This window comes from Syngnathus scovelli, chromosome 13 (assembly GCF_024217435.2).
Source record: "Syngnathus scovelli strain Florida chromosome 13, RoL_Ssco_1.2, whole genome shotgun sequence".
NCBI classification, from domain to species: Eukaryota; Metazoa; Chordata; class Actinopteri; order Syngnathiformes; family Syngnathidae; genus Syngnathus; species Syngnathus scovelli.
Window position 1 is genome coordinate 7,084,488 of NC_090859.1, and position 12,859 is coordinate 7,097,346.

General features: G+C 40.1%; 1 protein-coding gene across 1 annotated transcript; it reads right to left on the minus strand.

Moving 5' to 3' along the window:
- Positions 1–70: 70 nt before the first annotated feature.
- LOC125979789 (MAM domain-containing protein 2) lies at positions 71–11,556 on the minus strand. The gene is made up of 15 exons (XM_049738398.2): positions 11,370–11,556; positions 11,130–11,240; positions 10,182–10,447; positions 9,313–9,397; positions 8,790–8,942; positions 7,164–7,441; positions 6,736–6,829; positions 6,289–6,435; positions 2,716–2,835; positions 2,493–2,632; positions 2,163–2,259; positions 1,892–2,047; positions 1,396–1,649; positions 1,025–1,109; positions 71–379 (listed from the first exon to the last, which is right to left on the minus strand). The coding sequence occupies exons 1-15, from the start codon at positions 11,410–11,412 to the stop codon at positions 333–335; spliced, it is 2,076 nt and encodes a 691-aa protein (XP_049594355.1). The 5' UTR covers positions 11,413–11,556; the 3' UTR covers positions 71–332.
- Positions 11,557–12,859: the final 1,303 nt, after the last annotated feature.

Genomic DNA, 12,859 nt, shown 5'->3' on the forward strand with positions numbered 1-12,859 from the left:
TTGACTGCATAGTCTTTGGGACAAAGTATTTGCTCATAAATAGTTGTTTAAAAAACAAAAGACAAACTCATCCAAATCATACACTTCTTCGTTTTATTTGAACAATGGGCATTAATCTAATGCATATATAAGTGAAGAAAAATACAGCACTCTGTTGTTACAGTCTAAGAGTGTAAAATACAATGATGCTCTATGAAAAGAGACCTACATGAATGTGACAGAGTGTTTTGAGTGGGCAGTTAAAAAGCCTTTAGAGTCCCCTAAAATCTGGAAATGAGCCCCCCCCCCCAAAAAAAAAAAACATGCATTCGGCCTGACAGTGCTGTTTTCCTCTACTCAATCTCATTGGATGTCGCTACAGGGGCATTAGTCTCAGTTGCTGCAAAGAGGACAAAATAAAACATAAGGATGCTGCACCAGATGTTACTTCCTGTATTCTTTTTAGATACAAAAAAAAATCTTACATCAGTTTCAGCAAATACACTATGCAGCCCAAAAATATTTGCTTAAAATATATTTATGTTGCACTACACACTAGCTGCTGTGTCCAATTTCTATGTCCCATTCAGCATTTGATTGCCCTATTTAGTTATTCATCTCCATTCCTGCAAGACCTTTTTCCAATTGTATCTACTTTGAAGAAGTTTATTTCTTAACCTTCAAGTTTTATTGTTGCATTACCTGTAGATAGTAGTATCGAGACCAACTCAATACCAAGAACATAAAAATTAACTTGAAAAAATGTGATAAGGTTGAATAGTTAAAAAAGATTATTATTATTATTTTACCTGGAACTGTTACAAAGTACAACATGAGAAAAATATCCAATTGTTTTTTCTGCAACTATCTAAATTGTATGATTTTACAAATTCTTGCAAAAGAATCCTTTAAAGCATTTTGAAATAAATTGTAGTAATGCCCCATCCACTAAAAAATTCTGAAGACAACAACGTCTCTGTAATACTTCCCATGAAGACTCTGACATTTTTTGCGTCATTTAAAAATATATAAAAAATATGTTTACCTGGACAAGGCCCACCCTCCAGTACAATATCATCAATGGCGATATCACTCCTGACGGATGAACCTCTGGTTGCCTCAAACACAATCTGGGACCGTTGAGAAAAAGAAAAGCTATTAATATGTTCTATGTAGAGTCTGTCAGCCAGGCCGTTGTAGGTGAATTGAGACATTGTTTTTTGACGATTGATGTTGACATTTTACGTTTAATCCAAATGACTTCTGTTCTAAATTTTAAGCACGCGGATTGTGGAGTTTTAATATTGGATGGTGTGTGAAAATCAAATAAAAAACAAACAAAACAAATATAAATAAATAAATACATAAATAAATAAGGCTTTAATATTAAATCAAGCTGCATTTTTTTCGCCTTGCCTGATGTTGCCTGTCACTCTGGTACTCCACTGTGGCCCTCAACCAGGCAATGCTCTGCTCGCTGCTTCGTTGCCAGAGCAAAATATCTCCTCCGTCTTTTTGGAGGCGGACACTGAGCTCGCCTGTGCTCGAGCCGTACATGTGGTAGTAGAAGCACAGACACTGAGGTCCCCTCGAGGCCCTCAGCGGGCGGGACAGCAGGCGAACTGTCTCGCCGGGCAGCATGGGAGATGCTTCCATGTACAGGTAGTATCCTGTCAACCAAATATCATCATTGCTTGTACTGTCTGTAAAGTTTACATAATTGACTTTTGAGTGTTTTCAGATTTTCCCGGGATTTATTTTCACCATTGCCACCAGTCCCCCCCCCAAAAAAAAACATACGAACAGACACTTTTTGGGGGGTATGCCAAAAAAAAAGGTTTTGAGGACCCCTTGATATATCCTGTATTTTTCAGGCAAAATACAATGAACAGATGAGAAGATAGTTTCTCACCAAGTCCACTTGTGTGATCGCCTCTGGGTCCAGTGTACGAGGTTGGGGTGGGTCCCCTCCTCCACTCCCAGTCAGCAGCATCACTCTCCTTGTCTTGAGTGTAACCACAAAGGCCTGCTGTAAAGTCACAGCATCCTGGAAGGGATGAGGACATTCCTACAGCAAAAAGACACAAAAAATCAAATTTTTATTTTTTATTTTTTTTAATTTCTGAGTTACATAACGGGAACATATTGATTTGCTTAAAAAAAATCTCTGGACTCAATATTACCTGTCGCCAACTCACAGTCTCCTAGACTCATGGTGATGTCATCAAGAGCCACGGAGCCACAGTCCCACAGACTCCTGCAGGTGCTGACAAAAACAACCTGAACAGCAAAGGTGATTTTTTAGCCTTCGTCCTTGCATCACTGCCTTTTAATGAAGAAAACCAGTGACAAAGGACAGACTTGGCAGAATCACCGGAAACAAATCCAACTGTGGAGACGACTTTTTTTAAAAACATATTTTCTATACAGTCATCTATATTATTGTTGGTTCTGACTCTTTTTTTTTTTTCCGCACTACTTCACGAAACAACATTTTCACTTCCTCTCCTGACCTTGGCAGGCTGTGATGTCTGGAAGGTCACGTCTGCTGCTATCCAGATCCCTCTGGACTTCTCCCCTTGAGTCCAGATCTTCTCCTGGCTGCTGCCCTGTTGCAGATATACGGCAAGCGCTTGGTCCGTCTGGTTGAACCCTGCAGTTTTTCTTAGACGGTGAGTCACTTGAATATACTATGCATTATTCGAGATGCCAAAAAGTCAACTTAATGTCACTCACCCCTCAAAGAGAAGTAAAATCGTAGGCAGTACTTCATGTTTGCAGCCAGTGTCGGGCTGACTAAGCGACTCATGTAGCTGGACTGTGTGCTCAGCTGAGAGTGAGCCAACAAGAAAGTCCCTGAAAGAAAAGAGACAGTATTTTGTTGTTTTGTGGGAACACAATTGCATTTTAGTTTCAAAGTGCGATCACCTGATTTTAAGAATGAGAACATTATCGTGTTTTCTGCAAATATTGCACGTTTGATTTATTGTTGAATTGCATGTTTGTTGTCCTTAACTGCATATCAACCTATGCCACTGGAAAGAAAGACATCTCAGTCTCATCTTCTAAGGTCACAATGTTTCAATCGAAAGTAAACAAAACATGGCCGACTACCTAAATTATTATTCAGATTTTTACACTTGGAAATCTAGTAGATATGCTGACAGTAAAGACTTTATATTGTTGCCAAATCTAAAATATATTTGATGATTCAATGCAGAAGATGTGATAAATGCTAATATGTACCGTATTTTCCGGACTATAAGTCGCTTCGGAGTATAAGTCGCACCAGCCATAAAATGCCCCAAAAAGTGAAAAAAAACATATATAAGTCGCTCCGGAGTATAAGTCGCATTTTGGGGGCAATTTATTCGACAAAATCCCACACCAAAAACAGTCATGAACGAGCAACAACAGGCTAAACGATAGCAACAACAGGCTAAACGATAGGTATGCTAACGTGACAAACACAAACAAAGAGCTGAGAACGGGCCTGACGTAACATATAGAGTGATTAAGGACAACTATTACATGAATAACATGTTTATAAAACCATCAGTGTCACTCCAATTCATTAAATAGCAACAACAGGCTAAACGATAGGTATGCTAACGTGACAAACTCAAACAAAGAGCTGAGAACGGGCCTGACGTAACATATAGAGTGATTAAGGACAACTATTACATGAATAACATGTTTATAAAACCATCGGTGTCACTCCAATTCATTAAATAGCAACAACAGGCTAAACGATAGGTATGCTAACATGACAAACACAAACAAAGAGCTGAGAACGGGCCTGACGTAACATATAGAGTGATTAAGGACAACTATTACATGAATAACATGTTTATAAAACCATCAGTGTCACTCCAATTCATTAAATCCATCGATCGTTCTTTGTCAACAATGGGTGCGCACGGCTGAGGGCGCTTGCGCTTCAAAATATTCCACAGGCTCATATAACGATAGATAAACTATATTTTAAATAACTATAATACAAGCCAATAATATTATCAAACCATCCGTGCACTTTAATTCCATTAAATCCATCGATCAAATTCCTCGTCCTTTGTCAACATCGCCGCGCGTGCGCCCTGACGTCAGCCTCGTCTTTATTCCACAGATCTACTATATAACTATATTGTAGCGTTAACAAAGTACAAGGATAGACGTAGGTTTGGTAAACGGCTCTTTATTAAACAAAACAAACTTCCAAGCGTGTGGCGGCGTGGACTTCCAGACAGACCGGGCGTGCGTAATGGCCATGTCCGAGCCCCACGCACCGTTCGCGGACAGCCACTCGGCCGAGCGTCGGCCCCCGACTCAGTAGAGACCGGGCGTGCGTAAAAGCCATAATAGTTTTTCAAACCTTCTATGTCACTCCAAATCCTTAATTCCTTCAAACTCGTTGTCCTCCGTGTCACTTAGAAATGGTCACCGCTAATGATGGTAGTCCTTGTGTGGGCACGTTTGTATGTAAACAACCGGCGCGCCGCGCTACTGACGTCACTTGAAATAGTAATCCATTGGTACATCACGGTTCTCCAAACTTTCTTTCTGCTGCTCGATTACTGTTTTCAGCTGCATATTTTACAACTTGAAGTTTGTAACCTGCAAAATATGAGTTTCTTTTTGGTGCCATTTTTCTTAAGCCCACCCAGTTGATGAGTCACGGCCAACGGTAAAATTTAGAGCGCCCTCATCCAGTTTCGTCTGAAAATATAATTTTTTTTGGTTGTTTTATCAAAGTCAAAGTCTGCTTTATCGTCGATATATTTTTTTATATACTAAGACACACAAAGAGATTGAAATTACATTTCCACTATCCCTCGGTGAGATAGTACACATATGCATACAAGCATCACAAAAAAAAACCAAGAAGGCACTAACAATGAATAAATAAGAGTATTGAATAAATGATAAATAAACAAATAATAATAAATAATAATAATAAATATAAGAGGAGCAAAAATGGAGCAAGTGTACATACAGCAGACAGTGGACTTGGATATGGTGCTTTAAAGTGTTAATTGCTTTATTTGACGTTTTCTCTATTTTTTATGTTTTGAATATGTTCAAGATAAAGAAATAAAAGCATGTGAAGTGATCAACTATACTAAAAATAACATGGGAAGTGGTCAACTATACTTGTAAGTGATGTCTTAATGATCAAGTAAAAATTTGTGAAAAAAAACATATATAAGTCGCTCCTGAGTATAAGTCGCCCCCCCACCCAAACTATGAAAAAAACCGCGACTTATAGTCCGGAAATTACGGTACTTACATACAATGGATAGACAGATAGGCAGACAATGTGAAAAAAATACTGAGCTCAAGTTATGTAATGTTTTCGATTTGGCCATATTATTTTAGCGCAGACCTCTGCAAAGGTAGAACAATCCCGAATTGGACTAAGACTACAGTAAATACGTTCCACCTTAGTTCACTCTCCATACTTGGATTTTGCCCTAACTCTGAAATTCCCTTTCGGTGATTCATTCCATTCACTGAAATATATATTTAGAAATAATCCCAACATATGGCATCAGAAAAATGCACTGCAGTTCACTATGACATGGCATAATTTTACTGTCACATTTATTGTTTTTCATTTTATTCTTTTATATTTAAGTCTGGGGTGGCTCGGTGGAGCACTGGGTAGCACGTCCGCCTCACAGTTAGGAGGGTGCGGGTTCGATTCCACCTCCAGCCCTCCCTGTGCGGAGTTTGCATGCTCTCCCCGGGCCCGCGTGGGTTTTCCCCGGGCACTCCGGTTTCCTCCCACATTCCAAAAACATGCTTGGTAGGCCGATTGAAAACTCCAAATTGTCCCTAGGTGTGAGTGTGAGTGCGATTGGTTGTCTGTCTCTGTGTGCCCTGCGATTGGCTGCCAACCAGTTCAGGGTGTCCCCCGCCTACTGCCCGATGACGGCTGGGATAGGCTCCAGCACGCCCGCGACCCCCGTGGGGACTAAGCGATTCAGAAAATGGATGGATGGATGGATGGATGGATGGATGGATGGATGGATGGATGGATGGATGGATGGATGGATGGATGGATGGATGGATGGATGGATGGATATTTAAGTCCTAAAAGTCTTTTTTAAGAAAAATAGTAACTAATTTGGTTCACTACAGCCATCTGCATACTGTAGGTTAGTAATGGAAAATATGGTGGAAGTCAAAAAGCAGCCATTGACTTCTCCTGCAACTGCTTCATAACGCAAAAAAAAAAAAAAAAAAAAAATCAGATGTCAAAACAATGGAATGCTGGGACAAATAAGATTTGGAATGTACTTATCTTACCTGCTCCGGTTGTGTGGTCACCGTTCCTAAATATATTTGGTTTTACAGATACTCTCCTCCACAAAGATCCTAGTCCCTGGTCATGCGTGTACTGGCACATATCTGACTCAAAGTCACAGTTGGCAATGGAGGGGTCAAAAATCGGCTCTGTGAAGTAAATAAAAAAAAAAAAGCATGGCTTGTAGATAGAGAGTCAGCAGTACGCTGTGTTCATGCAGCCCTCCGTACAATAGATGATGGAGTCTTACTTTTTTAGTCGTCGATGAATGTGGATGGTTAAAATGATAAAATATTCTTGCATAAAAGTAATATAAATACAACAAATTAAGAAAAAAATCCACACAACCATGTGTAAACATTTAAATCAGATACATTAAAAGATTGAATTTGATTTAAAGCCAACTGTTCTGAGTCATTAAAAGGTAGCAATAATATTTTGTGGTTCACCTGTGTCTGAGCTGCAGAATTCTGGTGAAAATGAAATGTCATCAATGGCAACATGGCCACCTCTTGGGCTATTGAAGGCCACCTCAAAAACCACCTGAAGGGTACAACATGCATGCATGCAGAGTTAAGAAGCTTTTTCTTTTCAGGTTTAGAGACCTCGTCCAAATCTTTATAATTCAGTATTGTATTTTCTTTTAGTTTTAAGGGTTTATTAGAACATTTTTAAAAGTGAAGAAAATTTGTATTTTGGGGATTTTAGCAAGAAAAATGTCATCAATGCTCAAAATTTGCTTTTGTGGGCCTTCATAAAATCGTGTGATGGCCAGATCTGGCCCTCGGTCCTTGAGTTTGATACCTGACTTTGGATGAAAGGCAAACTTCACCCTGGTCACCTGTTAATGAGACTGGAAAAAAAAGTTTATCCTGACCTGCACAGGGTACGGAGCTTTCATGTCAACCTGCGCAGGTGTCCATTCACCATATGTCCCACTCCAGTCACTTGAGGTCTCTGACTCAGCCCTCCACAGCTCCTGGTACTGACCCAGTTGATCGCGGGTGTAAACAGAGAAGAGGTTCCCTCCCTCGTCACTGCGCTGATAGTGAAACGTCAGGCAGCCAGACATGGGCACCATTGTCATGGGCGACACCAGTTTGGCCACCTCTTTGAAGGTTTTGGAGTAGATGGAGTCCACATACATAAAGTGACCTAGGAACCAATTTTTCATGCTATTTTCAGTAAATGTGTCAAGTACCAAAGCCGAAAAACAAACCACATAGATTATGAATTAGAACCCCTTTTAAATTAGGCAACGGCTAACTATTGCGTCATGGATCTGTTTTATGTTTTGTTCTCTGATCCAAATTGGAGGTGACATTCAGTATCAACAACAGGAGAGGCTTGAAGTAAATTTAGTGTACACAGACCAGAGCTCCATGTGGAATAGTATATTAATGGTGACCTCTACATGTGTGCTGATGTTTCTGAAGAGCTTTGACACTACAGATTACTACTTTAAAAAAAAAACTTTACTCATTCTGCTTTTTTCCCCTCTTCCATTACCAGTTCCATGCTTTGTTTCATTTGCAGATTAAAAAAAAAAAACTCGAGTACATTTCCTGTTGCTCTTAATACAACATCTTCGGATGACAGAATTTACTTCAGAACTAACAGATGTTGGCCAAAAAGAAAATCAAATCATGTGACTCATGTTTTAAAACGCTTTAAATGGGCTGCCAGGCCTTGGAAAACTCCATTTACTGTGCAGAATTTGAGCTAAATAACCCTGAAAGGTAAACTCTAACATCATTTCTTAAACAATCCCAACAAATGTAGTTCATTAAATCAATATGTAACAGTTTCACAATGATTTTCATGTTGCACTCGGTTTTACCTTTGTTTTGTTTTTTTTTTTTATAAAAAGATACACTCTACTCTCATTGCCCTATGACCACTGGCAGGGTTAGAGGGGTGCATTGCTGTGGATCCAGTAGACAGAAATACCATTGAGCTAAATTGCATTACATATTGTATAGCAACTCTATAACAAATGACTTTTGTTGTTTGTGTGTGTGTGTGTGTGTGTGTGTGTGTGTGTGTGTGTGTGTGTGTGTGTGTGTGCGTGTGTGTGTGTGTGTGTGTGTGCGTGCGTGCGTGCGTGTGTGTGTGTGTGTGTGTGTGTGTGTGTGTGTGTGTGTGTGTGTGTGTGTGTGTGTGTGTGTGTGGTAGTTTTGACATTGCCATTGGAAAAATTACTCCAGACAGTAAGAGAGAGCACATTTTTCCCAATATGCAGCCAACACTTCTTGTTGGTGCGCCATCAAGTTTTCCATTTAAAGAACTTTGGTCCCACTCAATAATAAAAACTGGGACCACTGACCAAAGTTCAGATGGTCCCATAAATAAGACAGTGAGAGTGTTTATTCCAAAACCAGTTACATAAGTGGTATGTAAAGAGCAAATCATAAAAGCACTAAAACAGTTATTGTCAAAATACTTCTGGAATAAACTGCAGTAGTACACATTTTTATGTTTAAAGCCCTAATTTCTTACTGACCTGTCTTGTTGTTGTGTGTGTGGTCATCTGGCAGGTTGTTTTGAAGCAGCTGGCTTCCACCACCACCACCAACACCAGCACCCACAAACCAGTTCACATTCGCGTTCCACTGGTTATTGTACCCGCAAAGGTGAGACTCCTCGAAGTCACAATCTACATGCAAAATAGTGAGAGGAGAGAGAATTTGTGACTCTGTGTTTGTGTATGTCTTGGCTGAATCTGTTATAAAAATTCAAACTCTTTTTCCGATATTTCTCTACAACTTCGCTGATGACTAGAGGACCACATTAAAGTTTCACATGTGATCCACCCAAAAGTATTGTAAATAAACACCAGCTGAGTGCTGAGCAAAACCATATGGAGAGAAACACATGACACCTGTCATGGTGATTATGGTTGAGGTCGGAAAGAAAGTGTGTTGGTCAGGTCATGTGTGCAGCGAATTACTTAAATAAAACCTCAGATATAGTTTGATTGTTGTACTGAATACATGTTTTGTGAGTGAAGGAGTGACTTCACTGACCCAGGCAGTATCCGGGACTTATGTGGATTTCAAAAATGGCCACGCTGCTCCCAGCTGTCTGCCCAGGTATCCCCTCGATGACGACCTAATAGACAACACATGTCAAGTAACAGTAAACGTGGGATAAGGGGATGATATATGGGGTGGTTCAAAGGTCACATATCATAAATGCATACTATATACTGCCAGACAATCGCAGGGCACACAGTGACGAACAATAAAAAATACATGGACATATTTTGTCAATATGGCATTTTTGTCATGCATAGGAGTTGGCTGTGTATGGTCCAATTTTTCCCCCCCAGTAGTGCTGACGAAATATTGTGGCCCTCTCCATTGTTTAGGTTGCCCTCCTCTATCTTATGTCAGGGTGCAATGTAATTTCTTAAAAGTCTGTAAAATACAAGTTTGAATATCTGTCTCTCACATTGAACAACGCTAACTATCATTCATTCACGACACTCTTGGAAATAAAAATAATAAATAATTCCACTCGACTCCTGTCGTATTTCTCCCCCCTCAGGTCTGGCCTGAAATATGTTTATGTGCTTAGGGTGTATGGTGCAGATGTGGCTAACCCTTGTGAAGGTCATGACCTTGTCAGAGTCAGAGCCACCTCTGCATATAACGTAAACATGTGCTCGACTGTTCCCACACAATGTTTAGTTTATTTTGCCACACTCTTTGCATTAAGGCCTGAATGTGAATTGTTGACTTGTATTTTTTTTTGGGGTGGGTGGGGTGGGGGGGTGGTGGTTGACTTTGGTCATGCACTTTTTTTGCCTACGTTGTTTTTGCAGTATCAATATAAAATACATGTAAAAAAATATAAATATATACCATATAATAATATAAAATATATATTTTACCCGAGCAGTCTCGGTGCTGTTGGACAGGTCCATGCTTGCAATGACCCAGCTGTCTGACGGCATTTGGCTGTTCCACATTGGCCTGTCAAAGCTCCGTCCCTCTGTGCGCTGCAAGACTTGCAGGCTTCCTGCGCCGCTAATCTGGTAGACCAACCTCAGGCAGCTCCATTCGCTCTGCTCCAAAACTGGACTCAACAAGACTCCCGTGCTATCTGCACGTAAGTCGTGCTCATCGTTCAAAGCAGCATCCACGGCGATGAAACGGCCTGCAATGTAGGAGAAAGTTGACATATGAAAAGAGTGAAGTTGTTTTTTCTGAATAAATCACATCGCGTAAATAGAAATTTAAGATCGACACTCTGGCCAAGGTTGTAAAATCTACGCCATTGACATATTTTTTTACTGTCACCCTGAAAAAATGATCCCATATGGACAGATGGCTTGGATGTTTACTATTCACTTCTTAAATGACTGAAATTATTGGTCTATGTGTGGCCTGCGATTGGCTAGTGACTAGCGTGTACCCCTTATGTCACCAGAAGTTAGCTGGGGTAGGCTCTATCATGCCCGCTCATGAGGATGAGCGATTCAAACAATGTTGGATGGATGGATGGATGGATGGAGGATGTCTCTGTAGAATAAATGATCTATTCATTCATCAGCAAGCTTTGATCGCTTAAAATAAACACAGACGTCACAATGTCATTGTTCCCAGCTCTCTTAAACTGCAGATTCGACCCAGTTAGAATGCCTAAATGTGCTCTAGCACAGAGTCCAGATGAGTCAATGGAGACCAGATGTGCTTCCCTTCACCAGCTCTACAACTGTGAGCCATTTTCATTGACAAATAAAACAATCAGCATCTTTGCAGCATTTTTTGATTTGGTGCAAACTTCTATAAGTGATAGGAGTGCAGATGAGGATGTATTTATAAAACAGCCCAATTACCATCTTTGTGCAGGATCCAGCTACTAAAGTCTCCATCTGACATGTAACTGCAGGTGTCGGCCTCGAAGTTGCAAGATCCCGGCAACAACTGCTTGTGGGCTTGGATGGCGGCTTCGGAGGAGAGGGGAGCAAAGTGAGAAAACAGAGTGAACGACGGCAAGTATGAATCACAGAAATTGGCAGTCAACAAAAACAGATCTTCGTGCACCAGCACTGGCACCATCACTGAAAAGTACTTACCAGCAAGAGCCAAAAGATAGAAAGGAATCATTGCAATCTTCATTGGGCTAAATTTCTGCTAAGATATGAAAAACAAACAAAAAACAAAGGAGAAAAAAGTTTCCCTTTAAGTTTTGCAGTCTGAGTGTCTCTCCAGCTCACAGACTGGCAGCACACTGATGACTGTCCTGAATGTGGAAGTGTGTGTGTGTGTGTGGAAAGCAGAGCCGAGTAAAGAGGAGGGGAGAGAGAGAGAGAGAGAGAGAGAGAGAGAGAGAGAGAGAGCGAGAGAGAGAGAGAGAGAGAGAGAGAGAGAGAGAGAGAGAGACGGTATAAGGAGTGAATGGGTGGAAACAAATAATTGAAGATGGTAGGAAAGTGTGAATGGTGAAATGGTGAGGATGGTAAAAGAAAGGAAAAAGTGCAGATTAGGCCAATAAGATTTATTAATGTGAATTGAACATGTAGCCTATATAGGGCTTCCAAAATTGCAATTGAAGTTTTCAAAATAGAAATGAAATATGGGCGAAAGTGGTTTAGAAGCAAATTTTAAACAAACCCAGAAGTGGAGAAAAGGTCAAATTTGACTTCTGTAGCTTGCATTAGATATTTTGTGAGGGTTTTTCTTGCCCCTCAAGGAAAAGTCTATTCCGCAGCTGGCAGTACATCCTTTCATTAATTTTCAAAAGTGCTTGGAATCATGGACGACCTTATTCTGGAATAGTTGCCTGTCAATAGCAGAGCACACAGCACTGCATACAACCAAAACTCATTTTTAACCTTTTCAGAGGATCTCTAATCAACAATGTGATTAAGAGGCTTTCTTCTTCAACATAAGGTTGGGGCTCCAATAGAGAGCGAATGGTCACAGAATTTATTTTGGATTTAGATAATAAATTTAGTTTAAGCAGACTGAATCCTTTCGATTTGATGATGCTTGGAGTTGACTTAGTAGGCTTGACCTAAATCATCTCATGTTGCCATAGGCCTCGACTAAAGGGGATTACCCGAGATGCAACAAGCTTCTCTCTCAACATCATCTGTTGACATTTATATCCAATTTATAAAACTTGTCACTTTGTCTGCACTCCAGCCCCAAAGTAGTCGGTCCTTATTCATAAATAATGGTAGCCACAATATTGCATTTATCACTGTACTCAGATTTACCCACTTTAGTTTTGAAAACAGCTATGTTTACAGTGTATTTCGATTGATATTTTTAAACAAAAAAATGCTTAAAATAAAAAAAAAAAAAAAAAAAAAAAGTATATTAATGTCCATTCATAATTTTTCCCTGGAAAAACACACGACAAAATTTGGCATCAGTTTTTGCCATTAATCATGTACTCGGTCTTATTTCTCATGTAGTTTCCTGGTTGACTCCCAAGCTCACTAAATTATCATTATCCTAATTTGAATTCATAGATTTAGAGGTGACTCATCCACCAGTCGTGTCGAAAAGGTCTGACGGGTCCTTTTTTTGGGGGGAAATGCAACTCATCCCTGTGCTG

What these genes read in the sequence shown, in the direction of transcription:
- LOC125979789 (XM_049738398.2), bottom strand. Translation starts at nt 11,412, where the DNA reads ATGAAGATTGCAATGATTCCTTTCTATCTTTTGGCTCTTGCTG. An exon ending in CTATCTTTTGGCTCTTGCTG is followed by an intron (nt 11,241 to 11,369) that starts GTAAGTACTTTT and finishes TCTCCTCCGAAG; the next exon opens with CCGCCATCCAAGCCCACAAG. An exon ending in CTGGATCCTGCACAAAGATG is followed by an intron (nt 10,448 to 11,129) that starts GTAATTGGGCTG and finishes CCTACATTGCAG; the next exon opens with GCCGTTTCATCGCCGTGGAT.